Source organism: Falco cherrug, chromosome 2 (assembly GCF_023634085.1).
Source record: "Falco cherrug isolate bFalChe1 chromosome 2, bFalChe1.pri, whole genome shotgun sequence".
Taxonomy (NCBI): Eukaryota; Metazoa; Chordata; class Aves; order Falconiformes; family Falconidae; genus Falco; species Falco cherrug.
Window position 1 is genome coordinate 62,693,605 of NC_073698.1, and position 14,796 is coordinate 62,708,400.

At 35.7% G+C, this 14,796-nt stretch overlaps 1 protein-coding gene across 3 annotated transcripts in view; it reads left to right on the forward strand.

Annotated features, from left to right (window-relative positions):
- Positions 1–14,796, forward strand: part of MYO16 (myosin XVI) — a 412,244-nt gene that overhangs the window by 212,592 nt on the left and 184,856 nt on the right. For all 3 annotated transcript variants that reach the window (XM_055702545.1, XM_055702542.1, XM_055702544.1), the window contains exons 10-12: positions 2,869–3,019; positions 11,921–12,031; positions 14,210–14,275. In XM_055702545.1, the coding sequence (XP_055558520.1) occupies positions 2,869–3,019; positions 11,921–12,031; positions 14,210–14,275 (328 nt within the window). The remainder of the gene's footprint in view (positions 1–2,868; positions 3,020–11,920; positions 12,032–14,209; positions 14,276–14,796) is intronic.

The following is a 14,796-nucleotide window of genomic DNA, read 5'->3' on the forward strand; positions in this document are numbered from 1 at the left end:
TTTTATAACATCTTTCTATCAAGTTAGAAGCTGCAGCAGTGATTCAAATACTGATTACTTGATTGTCAGCTCCCAGTTTTTTGTATGATTTCCTTTTTCTTACAAAAACAAGGACATGTAAGGAGATGGCAGCTTAAAGAAAACCATCTCAGTTTATCTAAAGTAAAACCCTACACAAAACTTCAAATTAAGTCCATGTATGAGGGCTTACACACCTAAAAATTAAAATGACTATTCTTTCATACAGCAAGCAAGATTTTTTTCCTGGTTAGATATGCTAGTAGCAACAGTCCCATCTTGTTGAAATAAGATTACCCTAGGTAACTCTCCTTCTTGTTTATTACACAACATTATTTTGGCTTAAGTCTCCCTTTGTGGTTAATTATCTATTAATTATCCATTAATTTTCATAAAAGATGACAGTTCATGCTAATCTACTTTTCTACATTAACATAAAATCTTCCCTTGCGCTGCCCTATAGTTCAGTTTTCAATGGCATTGATTGACTTCATCTTGTCACTAATAGAAATACATGTGAATGTTAATGGAAATATTTTTCTAAAAAGACAGTTTTCTGGAAACCTTTTGTTTCAGTTTGTTTTATTTTTCACAGTGTCTTCTTGAACCTGAGTCATAATGAACTGTTGGAATAATTTTAATATGTTTTTCTTTCTTGTAATCATTCACATTTTTGTTATAATATGAATTATATGTCAGCATTTCCATCATGTAAAGTCCTATTAACATCTCACAAATGCGCATCATTTATAGACTATCCTTCTGTACATCAATACATGGAACACACCTGTTAAGTCATGTTATTATTGTCCTCTTGAGTTCAAAATGCACCTGTGGAAACAGTAGTCACCTTGTTTCCTCACTCTTTGCTATGATTTACAACCTACTTCTCTTTTGTGACACCTGAAAATTTCATTTGATTGCAAGGAGTCTACAGCTGAATTTTAAGAAGTGTTTACAATGTGTGTTGTATAGTTATCGCAAAAGTGGTAAGATTAAATGGGTAAGGTTCAACTTTATGGCAAAAAAGTCCTGCATCTTCACAATTTAAAAGAAACACAGCATGAATAATAAAAAGTTATAAGTGGTAGTGCTTTAGGTTTTAATATTGAAATGTATTTGGCTTATGCTTTTCTCTAAATTGTCTCTTTGTGATTAAATCTTACAAATAATTCAGACAAAAGGAATTTGAGCATTTTTAGACAATAGCAAAAGACTACTTGAAAACTTTGTATTTAATTATGTTTTGTTCAATTCCGAGTCTGGGTAAAATGTGATTTATTATTAGTCATTCCTGCTTGTGGGTGTCACAGCTATTTTATTTCTTGTACAGTCTAATCACTGAAATATCTTATTCTATGACATCTAATTGCAAAGTTCACAAAAATAGTTGGGTAATGGCTTTTCTGTTCTGCAGACCAAATCAGGAAAAAAGGCAAAACCAGTTAGCTCTTGGATCTTTTGTCCACATGACATTTGGTAAATAAATTTATGAGAAAATTATCTTAGGTCAATATAGAATTTTTTATTTTCACTCGTGTTCCTCTCGAAATTTTACAATAAAATATTTGAAGCAAAAAATCATTAGAAAGGAAATTATGTATATTTCTTTACAAAATGTTGAAACTAATTCTATCAGTGTTTGCAGTCTGAGAACTTCATCAAAAGAAAGGTTTTGTTCATGTATCTTTTGTTCAATAAGAAACTACTTTGACTTGTTTTTCAATGAATTCTGCTTAGAAGGTGCTTTGCCTCTGCCTAGAACTGTACCTTTCTAAAACTATGTCTGTGTTTCAGTTCTGTTTCCAAAAGCATATCTTATTCGGTATTGAAATTAGTGTTAGCTATTGGTCCTTCTGCATTTCATTTGAGTTAACCTTGTAAAATCCTGTGTTTGTTATAATCCGTGATCAAATCCAAGTAACTTAGAATAAAAATTAGATTTTTATTTGATAAGTTTGACATCTGAGCTTTATCCCATAGTGGAATGCACTATTCCTGCATTTCCACATTCAGTCCACATTTCCTTTTGAAGAAATTGCGCCCACATTCTGGCAAGGAGCTTGTCTCATTTGTATTGTCAGAGTCCAGATGATTAAGATGTTTGTCTTTTCAACTCCTGGGTCTGATTCCTCACTAATTCCTCTGGATATACAACACTGCCAAAATTATCCACAATTTTGGCTTTTTTGTTTTTGAGGAGTGTGATATGGTCTGGAGTGACAGTAGGGAAAACATCTCCATGTGTGTAAACAAGTTTAATTTATGTGAATGAGGATTAATGTGTAAAGTTGCAGTTATTTCAGGAGTCTGCTGTTTGCTTGGGCATTTCTTTAGCATATCCCAAATTCAGAGCAGCTTTTGGTCATAAAATATATCTTGGATATTGCCTGATTAAAAGTAAATTAAAAAGTAGTGGAATTTAACTTTATTAACCGCAATGGCAATATCTGTATTGAATTATTTTAAAACATTGTTTTTCAAAACAGTATTGTGTAGGTTAATTGGGTATTTTAAATTCCATTTCAAAATTGGCTATTGATTTGCTAGCCTAGTGCTGTTAAAAGCAGATTCATGCATATTCTTTTTGGCTTATGCAGTCATGCTTCACAAAAGATATGCATAAAGGTGAATTTTAAATCAAAGTGTTTTGCTCTGTGTCTTTGAGAACATACTAACCTGTGTGAACAGTTTATTTCTCACCATTTTCTTTTTTGTACTTGGACCAGGAACTTGTCTCAGCACTGAATTTTGTCTCAGTTCTGCGTTTGTGCCACCCACATTTGGCAATCTTTTGTTTGTCTGACATCTTCAGGAGAAGCCTAATTGTTTTATTGATTCTCTTTGTAGCAATCCCCTGGCTTTACCGATTGCCAAGCAAGACAGTTTGCTGGAGAAAGACGCCATGTTTAAAGATGCAGCTAAAGGCTTATGTAAGCAGCAATCTCAAGACAGTGTATCTGAAAATGTCACTGTGAATACTACAGCCAAACTTGAACAGGTAACAGCATGCAGTTTCTTGAAATGTTTGTTAGTGCCTAGGTCTGGAAATTGTAAACTTAATGAAGCCAAAGACACCCTAATTTCCCCCCCGTCACCACACAGTGGTATCTTTTGCACTGTGGAGCCTTGTCTCCTCAGTCAGTCCCTGCCATCCCTGCAAAGCCTTCCCTCCCTGCTAACGGAACAGCTGCTTCCAGCCAGCCACGGTGGCAGGTCAGGGCGGTGGTAGTCGAGGGGCTCAGAGCTCCTCACGATCCATGGTTCGCACGGCGGAGAGACAACTGTTAGCACTCCCCAAAGTGTCCTCCTCTCCAGCTTCCTTTTACAAAGGAAAGAAATACACTCTGGGAGACTGCAAAAACAAAGAGAATGTCTAAGGAATATTAAGTTGCAAAAGAAGTGACTGTAATTTAAAGATAGGAATTGCCAGGTTTACAGCTGCAGTGTTAACTCCCTTTCTTATGCTAATTCATTAGAATATAGGCACTGGTTATTTGGATACCATTTACAGTTTTCTCCACTGGATTATAGTCGCATTCAGTGTATAGGGTAACTGCAAAAGGAGGCAATTATCTATTGCTTGTAAATACAGCATGTCCTAACTTTGAATGTTTAAGATTCAAATATTGTTTGGGGTGGGGTGGGCTTTTTTTTATTTCTTCTGTACAAGTGGTTTTATTTTCTTTTACATGCATTTGGGAAACATGTTCCAGAAGCATTTAACCACTTAAAAAAAAAATACTTCAGAATTGGGGGGATAGGGCTGGGGTGGGTAGAAGGGAGAATTTCCGTTTAAAATAATTTACTGTGAATTTGAAGCGTAACAAAGAGCGAGATACTGAATATATTTAAACCACATTCAGTTCGATAAAACTGCATAAATGCCTTGGCAGAAGCATGCACACTCCACTGCTTGCTTTTAAAAAATGTGTTTCAGAGGAGTTGGTCATATGAGATCAATCAGTGAGCTCATATGTCAATCATATGAGTCTGTCTCTGAAAGTCCCCAACTTTGGAATCCCATAGAGCACTCAGTTCCCTACTCAGTCAGAAGATACCAAAAAATGTTTTGCACTTGGCTTACATCTTGTTTTCATGTCATAGAATTTCTGGCCTTGCTGACTGTGCAGTGGTGGGATGAAAACACAGTCAATCCAAAAGAGGAGCACTACTGGTCACAAAAGTAAATGCTTGCAACACTATTACAAGGAACCCTCCTATAATTGTAAGAAAAGAGAAGGAGGTGTTTAGCTTAGGATCTTGCTGAGGCTATCACTTGCTTCTAGATGTTCAAGGGGAATGTGGACAAGAACATATGTACTTCCTTCTGCCTGATTCTGTTTTGGTGCGGACCGAGCTAAAATTATTCTGGGTTGTCATTATCTCCAGGCTAAACTTCTGCTTTATAGTTTATGCAGTAAAACAGATACAGAAACTGGTTGGAAGAACAGCTAATATTCCAGGTGAGAAAGAGCAACTAGAGGTCTTCGTACTGTTAGTTTTGTCCTCCACCATGATCTAGAGTCACTTCAGGGTCCCAGGGCAGATTTTCGAATCTTTACTCCTGCTGTTTCAGTGGAACTTCCCACACTAGTTAAAATTCAGAGACAATACAGAAGAATTAAAGGTGAATCTCTTTTAGCTCCATTAGCTGAGAAATTTCTGCAGAAAACACTCTGTGAAATTCTGGTCTAAATGAGCTAGAAGGTATGTGTATTTTGTGGTCTTTTAGAAGCAGTAAAAACTACAAACCTTGCCCAGTATCTGCACTTGCTTAGTAAGTGATGCTCCCTTGGAAAGGAATAAGCAGGAACAGTCCTATCCAGGAAATCAGCACTAACAGGGGATAGATTAGAAACTGTGCTGTTTCAGTGTGTTTTTGAATGACTGATTACATTAAAAAAAAATCATAGATTAACAGAATTTTTCAGCTGGCAAGGGCTTAATAAGCTTTAGCTCTTATGGGCAAAAGAGAATAAAACAGTTTAATCACTTCAGGAAATAGTTTAATGTTAGTAAACAAAAGAATTCCCATATTTTGTTGAATGAATAGATGAGTGTTTTCTTTTTGAAGTGACATAATTGTGGTGCTGGAAATACAATGATTGTATACTGTACTACTTGCCATGCATTATGAACTGTAGGTACATGTATATCATATCCATATTTGTGTACATAATATGTAGATCTTCATTTTCAGAGATGATATTTCCAAGCAACACATTTTATTAACTTCTTTTATTATTCCACAACTTGGAAATTAATTTTTTTATTTAGTGCTGATACCAAAGGAAGCCTTTTAACCCCTTCCCACTATCCCTGCCTCTTGGGCAGGAATTGAAACAAAGTCTAATGAGTTTCACTATCTTTTATTCTTACCGGTTGCATTCCAAACTACACTCAGAGTAATCATGTTCTGTGTAATTTTTCAATAGAATACTTGGGGTTTATGTACATATATTATTGAAATAGATCAGCATGATATTTGGTGTGCTTTGTGTCAGAAATATCATGCGTTCTTAGGCAATATGGCATGCACATTAGGCCTTTACTGGGTGATCAGAGAGAAAGAAAATCATTTATTACATCTGAAACATGCATTTTTAATAGAGAAAGCTCGTAACTTTTTTGGCTTTCAGAAAACTAACAGCTCAAATTTATATGTAGCCTCCAGATTTTTTAATTGCAGAAATGATGAAAAAGAGCCTTACAAAAATATTATTTCTCATGAAGTAAGATTTTTATTACATGAAGCATAGGAGATAGGAATCAAATGACTACATTGATAAAGCATTTTGGGTCTCTCTTGTCTTGTATTAGTTTTTGCTTTTTCCTAGGTAAAAGATGTTCTTTGATCATCTGTAATGACAGAGTCTGTGCTGCCAAACAAAGCAAGCAGTATGAATAATTTCCAGAATTTTATTATAGCTGGCAATTTCTCTTCCTCTCAGCTGGGAAGGATATTTTTTCGATAGCAGACTGAAATTACTGGCCTGGAATTGAGTTACGTGCTTCATGCTATAAACAAATATAGATTAATTTTTTTCTGATTCTTAATTGGGTGTTTTTTAAAAAAAAATCTTTTGTCTTTGTCTTATAATTCTTGTTTACATATTGTTGGCCATATGAACTGTGTGATAGACTATCCCCTGATGCCCTTTTGATTGTTCTAGTATCACTACATACACAAGGGACAACTGTGTATATTGTAGTATTACACAAAGAGCTAGATTGCATACTTATTTCAGTGACCGAGTATGTAAAAAATTAAAAAACATTAGATGTTTTTATTTAAACAGATGTGAATGCTGTTAAGTGTACATAATTTACATGAATAAATAAGAACCTTCATTATTAGCATTACAAAAATCTCAAAAACTAGTAACTTCCAGAGGCATAGTTATATTGGAACTTATGCTGGTTTTACAGTTATTTTTCATTTATGTCTTGTAAAATATGCATCATGCAATGAGTATAATAGCCAGATACATGCATCAAGGTGAAAAAATAGAGAAAACTAATCTATGTGCTCATAAAAGTAGGTGAGAACAGAATTTGAAGGTGTCCACAAATAACTTATTAATAATGTAAATAGTTTAGTACCAACTAAAATCACTTGTGAGTTTAAGGCATTTGGTTTCCTATTTCTATGTGATTTATTTCCTCATTGACCTGCAAATTTTGATGGAAAGAGTCTGTTAGAAAATGTTGAATTACCACATCCTAAACTTTGTGGAAAAAAAGAAGTTGATGGAAAAAGATTTTTATTCCCTTACGTGGAATTTAACTGAGTACTTCACCTTTCTAACCATCTACCTATAGAGTCAGCATTTTTTATTATACTTACATTATGAAATAAAACCAAGCCAGGGCCTGTTCTATGGCCTAGGGCTATATGGGACATGTCAGTGTTCATCCGTAGGACAAAACTCTTTTCTCCCTCAAAAGATGGGGCTATGCCTTAACATCCTATGAGGAATGACCATTGATGTTTGACCTGAATGATATCTAGGCATTATCTGCCTGAGTGCTAGCTGACATGAACCAAGAACATACAAGGAAATGTGCTAACAGTTCAGAAAATATGGAGAATCCCACGGTAGTGCTTGAATCCAAACCCTTCTTTTATTTACAAATTAAGACATTTGCCTCTATCCTAGAATAAGTTTAATCTTTATAGAGATAGATTAAGAGAAGCTCACTCTCTGGCACAGGTGTTAGGAGTTTTGATAGCACATAAGGGAGTTTAGCAAAGACCCACACCTGCTTTGTTCCTGCAAGCCAAGTAAGCACACTAATAAGGAAGGGAGTCCACAGGCTTCTGACTTTCATCTGCTTTCCCTCTACAAGGCATTTTAAAAAGTTCTTGGAATTCTTTTGTTCGCTTTGTTCTATTCCAATGTGCATCATCAAAACCAAATGTCAAAATGTAATTTACTTTTTTTTGCCAAGTGGAATTCTTGTTTTCTAACCAGCCTTGCATCCAACTTCCATGATTAAAAATAAAAAGAGCAAGATATGTTATCTTCTGTGTGACAGAAAAATCCACATTCACTTCAGTGGGATGAGGAATAAACCTGTAGAATAGGTAGACAGAAAGACACAGATATAGCAGGCAACTTGTGTATGTTTGTCTTGTTCTGAAAATAGAAATATTTTAAGAGGAATGTGTTTTAAATAGACAGAAAAAAGGAGAATAGTCACAGTAGTATTTTGATAGACTCCACCATTTTAGAGTACATCTCTTCTGAAATAAATGAATTAGTGAGATGAAGACTGTGGGAAGATACGTTCTAAAATTTTCAGCTGGCCTATTTCACAGTTTACATGTTGGAGCAAGTAGATTTTACATGTACATTTAAAACATAATCACTAAATTAGCTAAGTCTAGTAAATAATCTTCTTAAGATACTCTTTTGCAGTTATACATTTATTGCTTTTTGGGCTTAATGGAATGAGAGGTGTTTTCCCACATTTTTTATGGGGAAATAAGGAAATAGAATGCATCATTAAAGTTTGATTGGACACTACTGCCTTCTTGCCCCTTTACATCTGTGCAGCTAGTACATCTAGAGCTACTGTTGTAAGGTATGCTTTCCTTACATTTTTTATGGGTTGCTACTTTATCAGTCCAGTTCAACGTGTGTTGCAGATTGAATGCATGTTAGTGCCCGCCTTTCCTGTTTTAGTGGGTGAGTGGAAAAACATTGAAAAATCTCTTGCTAGTTTTCATGCTGTTATATGCATATGGGGTTTACATATACCATTTTAGATGTCAACATTGTTGCCTGTAGAGCTGATAAAAAAATGAGGCAACTTTCTGTGAGGACTTTGCCTGTTTCCTCATATACTTGTTTTGAGCATCATTTTCTACTGAATGGATTTGTCCTTAGGCGAATAGTAAGGAAATTATGAAAGACTAAAGCAGGGGTCCCAACATTTTTCCAGTCACTGTGTCAGTCCCAAAATGGAAGTATTTTGAAGTTCCCAATATTATTATGAAAATTTCTTAAGCCAGAGCTATTATAAGAGACAACAATGCAGTACTAGCTACAGTGCTTGGAGTAGAGAAAAGAATAGAAGCATACCCTCCACAGATAAAAGGTATTGCAAGGCTTTGGGACTCAGTAGAACCTGGGACCTTGCAAGCCCTTCTTACGTGTATTTTTCCTCAGTGGGGAAGTATGGCTTCATACACAGAATCATAGAATCATTTAGATTGGAAAAGACCCGTAAGATCATCAAGTCCAACTGTTAACTAACTCTGCAAAATCTACCACTAAACCATGATGTGTACATGTCTTTTAAGTACTTCTGGGGACGGTGACTCCACCACTTCCCTGGGAAGCCTGTTCCAATGCTTGATAACCCTTTCCGTGAAGACATTTTTCCTAATATCCAATCTAAACCTCCGCTGGCAAAACTTGAGGCCGTTTCCTCTTGTCCTGTCACTAGTTATCTGGGAGAAGAGACCTACACCCACCTCGCTACAACCTCCTTCCAGGTAGTTGGAGAGAGCAGTAAGGTGTCCCCTCAGCCTCCTTTTCTCCAGGCTAAACAACTCCAGTTCCCTCAGCCATTCCTCATAAGGCTTGTTTTCTAGACCCTTTACCTCCTTAATTTAATTTATTACATTTTATGTAATACTTTCAAATTAATTTTGCTTTATTTTGCAGTTTCTTTAGTAATTAAGCTTGTATCTCATTATTCAGTACTGGACTTAGAGAAAGACAAGATTAGGTTGAGTTGGGCAAGTGACTGAAAACAAGTACAGTACTTGACTCTTTGGACTGTAAGCAGCTGCATAATGTTAGGATAGCTAAGGCTATAAAGAAACTTGGAATCTAAGATAAAATGTTCATAGTAGCATGGCATAAGTCAAACATGCAATAAGTACAGATAAAAAGGGTGTCTCTTGCGTTTTGTTTGTGCTGATGTGAAAGCAGTCCTCTTTTTGACAGACACCTTGATTCTGCAAGAATATTTAGTGTAAAATGAAGTGGGAAGTTGATATTCCAGAATTCGTATTTGTATTTCTCTATTTGTAGACTAGAGAAGGTTTGAAGTTTTTGTAACTTCATTTGTACCATGCCAGCATATGAGTCTGAGTAAAGCTGGTGAAATATTTCAACAGAAGAAGGAAGATTTTGGTTTATGTTATAAGGTCTAGTGGTTCTGTGATTGTGATGTCTGGTGTGCATCATTTCTTTCTTCTTGGTAGAATAGACGAATAAGAAATGCCATCTCTTTTATGACTGTTCATTGAATATTTTCATACTGGTATTCAGTACTTCTTTTTAGAAGAAAAATATTCATAGGGTCAAAGATCTAGGAATTAGAGAAGGTACAAAGTCAGATTGTCGTGGTTTAACCCTGTCCAGTAACAGAGTACCACAAAGTTACTTGCTCACTGCCCTTCACTCAGAGGGATGGGAAGGAGAATCAGAAAGGAATGTAGAACTCAAGGGTTGAGATAAGAACAGTTTAATAGGTAAAGCAAAAGCCATGCACACAAGCAAAGCAAAGCAAGGAATTCATTCACCACTTCCCACCGGCAGGCAGGTGTTCAGCCATCCCCAGGAAAGCCGGGCTCTGTCACACGTAACAGTTACTTGGGAAGACAAACGCCATAATGCCAAATGTCCCCACCTTCCTTCTTCTTCCCCCAGTTTATATACTTGGCATGACGTCATATGGTATGGAATACCTCTTTGGGTAACTTGGGTCTCCTGTCCTGGCTGTGTCCTCCCCCAGTTTCCTGTGCCCCTCCAGCCCTCCTGCTGGCGGGGCCCAAGGAACTGAAAAGTCCTTCATTTAGTATAAACATCACTCAGCAACAACTAAAAATCAACAGTGTCCTGTCAGCATTGTTCTCACATCAGAGCCAAAACACAGCACTGCACCAGATAATAAGAACAAAACTAACTCTATTCCAGCTGAAACCAGGACACAGATCTAATTCATCCTGATTGTTTATGACTGCAAACTTCCCAGTGTTTGCTCATGGTTGCCTAAAAATTGCACGTGAATGAGTGTGTTGTGTATATGTTTCAAGAATCGTGAAACACTGAGATAAAGAGCACTTGTTAGTCTTATTTCATTACGATAAGTTACTTAGCAGTATCATACCATACAGTTCTGGGAAATGTAGGAAGACAACCCCAGAGTGTTGTGATTTCTCACCTAGACCATGAAACCATGGAAACAATGGAAGTTCAGTAGTTCAGGATCAGATCCCCAGTATTAAACACCACTACCTGTAGCCTTTGGGGTCTTCTCCTTGCCAGAAGCACACACCATATCTCATCCAAAATCTCCCAGTCTGTTCTCTGCTTCTGTCACTGATTTCCTGCCACATGCCACTGCCAGAGGCTGAAGATGCTGAGTTGCTCTCCAAGAAAGGACAGCGTCTGCTTTTCTCCTGAGCCTTCATCTTAAGCAGAACAATAGAACAATGTAGAACAATGGAGTGTCTTCTTCATTGTCCATCGTCAAAATTGACACTGAGAGAATATTTTAGTAAACTCTGAACAATTTAAATAATTCCACCATTGTTCACATGAGAATTTTCTGTTTCTAGGTATTCTGCTGACATGCAAAAATGTTTTTCTTCAAGCTGACATAAAAAAGGAATCAACCTACATTTTAAGTGTAGATCATAATTTATAATCACACTGCTTAATGTATCAATGTTTATTTTGTCTGTAATCCAATTTCCATTATCACTGATTCTTTTTCCTTCTGTCCTATTCTACGTTTTGAATTTGCGGGGTTTTTTTTTCCTTAGCATGTGCTTTGCCTTGCAGAGCTTATATTATTCCTTCAAAGCGTCAAAAATATTAAGCTCATTTCATTCACCAATTTTGGCTAAAGTAGCTGCTTCTGAACCCCTTCTGATGTCCTTGACAACATGATTCCCACTTCTTATTAACTTTGTTCTAATGTGCAGGAAAAAATCTAATAGAATTTTAAATCCTGTATGATGAAAAGTAGTATGAGATCTTTGTTGAATACTGGGCAATAAATAGGTTACTAAACTTTTATAGTCTTGATTTCTTTTGCCATAAACATTTAATGAAGACCACAGAAGAACTGCGTTTCAGTTGAGAATCTGTATGGGTTCAGGGACAGCCAACTGCACTCTAATAGGGGTCTATGTTCTTAAGAGCCCGTCAGACTCCTGCAGTTTTACACCTTAACACTGATAATAATTTTTTATGTTCTTCTCTTGCTTAAGATAATTGATGTGTAATTGTCTGGGAGGAGTGACAGCTTTCCGATTTCCTAGTACATTTTTGTCCATAAATTCTGGTGATCCGGGTTTATACTTCAGGTCAGAATATTGCAGTACAAGATGAAAGAAATAAATTACTTTATTTCTCTAAATTGTGTTTTCTAGATCAAGCTAATGCCTCCAGCTCCAAATGATGACCTGGCTTCTTTGAGTGAGCTAACAGACAGCAGCCTGCTTTATGAGATTCAGAAGCGTTTCAATAATAATCAGATATATGTGAGTTGCTATTCATCTATCAACAGTGAGATTTCAAAAAAGAGCAAATGAGAGAATAGGAAAAATGGGATTACTATTATAATTATTGGACAGTACTTGTATTGGACAACTTGCCCCAGTCTCATGACTAATATTTAAATGGATCAGGACATATGCATGTGTAAGCCCTGCAATTTCTCAAGCTTTTATATATAAAAAAATAAATAAAAAATGGAATAACACCTCAGATAGGTTTGGATACAATTTATGTGTGTTTCTTTCACAGAGGAAATGTATTGGTAAAAATTTATGGGCACATGTAAACTTCCTTCTCAAACCACCAAAAGATCCTTCCATCTTTAACATTATGTTAATTTTAAGAGAGCACATGATTACTGGAAATTTAAACAAAATTTAAATTATCAAAGCTTAGAATTCAGTATGGGAGAATTAATTGATCATTATCTCTTTCTGTATTACAGAAATCATTCTCTATATTGTAATGTTAATCACCTAGATACCAAATGAAATAATTATAGCAAGATTTTTTTAAAGCAGGTTTTCCTGGTTATGCGATAATAAACTCAGGAGGTATCTGATTAGGCGTAGATTACTTCTGGAGAAAAATCTATACTTGAATTGTTTTTGTATCTTCATAACATTTCTAACTTACTGAACAGCCGAGTAGCATGTTAATGTGAAACGTTCAATTTGTTTTTAAATGTATAAGTTGATTGCACTGTTTAGACTAAAGGAACATGGGGAATTGGCATGTTGCTGTGAATACCTTTGAAATGATGAGAAAATCAGTTCTAAGTGTTATGGCATTCAATGATAAAAAGAATTCTGGTTTCTAGAATCACGGATCAAATCTTATTTAATGATGAATATTTCTTTTCCTTTATCTGATTTTCAAAGGTGCCAAACATAGTTAGCTAACTGAATTCAGGAGTATCCACAGATATTTAGTATTTATAAAAAGGAAGCCTTCTTTTATTTTAAAATACTGAAGATTTCACTTAAGAGGATCTTGTACCCTGCTCTGGCATGCTTCTTAGCATAATGGAAATTTATAGGCAGTGATCATTAATATTCTTCTCAACAGCAGCCGTTGTGCTTTGGTAGAGTGTCAGCATCAATGCTGAAAACCTTTGCATCTTTGGGTGATTTGCTTCTCAGACTTACAAGGAAAAGTCCTTGGACTCCAGTTTCAAATGAAAATCCTCCTTAGCACTGAATGCTTCCTGTTTCATGTTTTATGAAACTTAATGAAGTTCCATTCTGCAGGAAAACCCAACAGTGAAATCAGGATGAGTGAGAGAGAGGAAATAAATTACTGCATTTCAGAAGAAAAATAGTAAATTTACTATGAAAGGCAATATTTTCCACCTCTTCAAATCAATATACTTCATTTTGAAAAAGGCAGCATGACTGGGACTGTTCACATGATGGTTTTCTGTCTGACCTCTTCAGGGACAGAGGTCTGACATTTTTGCATTCTAAGAGCATAATACAGCAGCAGCTGCTCATGTGTGGTGAGAAGTATAGCAACAAGGGTGACCTATATAGTCTTATACATCTTTCACATCTGGGTGTTTAAATATGAAATAGTAAAATCCTGGCACATTTGCAATCAGTGGATGGTTTGCTATTTTTAATATAGACAGGATTTTTTTTCTATATGCATGTATGTATGTTCATATCCATATAACCATGCATAAATACTTATATGTATCAATTGCTCGGTCTTATCGCACAAGCAACATATTTTAATGTATCAGTTCTGGGTAAACAATATAGCATTTCTGAGTTATGTCATCTATTGCATTAAAAATTGCTTAAGGAACTTGTTTATGTGGTAGGCGTGTCACATTTTTGTAGTTTAACAAACAGTAAATTACAAATTAACTTTCAAATAGTCTACCAATAATATATGCAGTGCAATTCTTCTTTGCATAATTTTCCCTTATGAAGAACTCAGTTTTATTACAAAAAGAATAATTAATGCTGTCTGAATTGTAAATTTGGATCTCATTTTAAAGTTATGAAGTTAAAAGCTCTGAATTTGTGAATTGTGTTTGGTATGTTGATAGCTAGATTTAAGAGGGTTTGGCAAAAGTCCATTCTAGAAGAAAACCATTAGCATCCTAGAAGATTTAATGTATTACTTAATAAGGCAATTATATTTTCTTTTTTCAGACCTACATTGGTGATATACTGTTGCTTGTTAACCCATTTAAAGAACTTCCTATTTATTCTACCATGGTAAGCATTCTCTAAAACGTAACAGTGTGGATCTTTTTCAGTGGATTCATATAGTTGATTTGGCAGGCCAAACCCCTAGAATTAATTAACATATATGCCCTTTTTTAATGTTGGGAGCATCTTAGTTTAAACATTTTAGCTTTTTTATTATTATTATTTCATTCAAGATACTACAATTTTGGCTGTGTCTTATTTGTAAAATAGCTATCTAGCTAACATTTTGTATGAACAGTAGCACTTTTGATTCTTTAAATATAGTTTCTGTTGTATAACATGATGGTGGTCTCTGCCACAGCCAAACTTGCAAAAATAGATGCATACTTCATGCAGTGGTTGGTTGGGTTCACACCTCCCCTGTCCAAAACACAATTACAGAGATAATAACCTTGAATGGTGCAGAAAGGCTGCAAGTGGCTGTGCTCCACACAAAGGTGCTCAGTTCAGACACCATACAGGCAATGAGTGCAAAGTGCTCAGGCTTGTGTTGGGCACAGGCAGTGTATGGGCAAAGGGGACCTGAG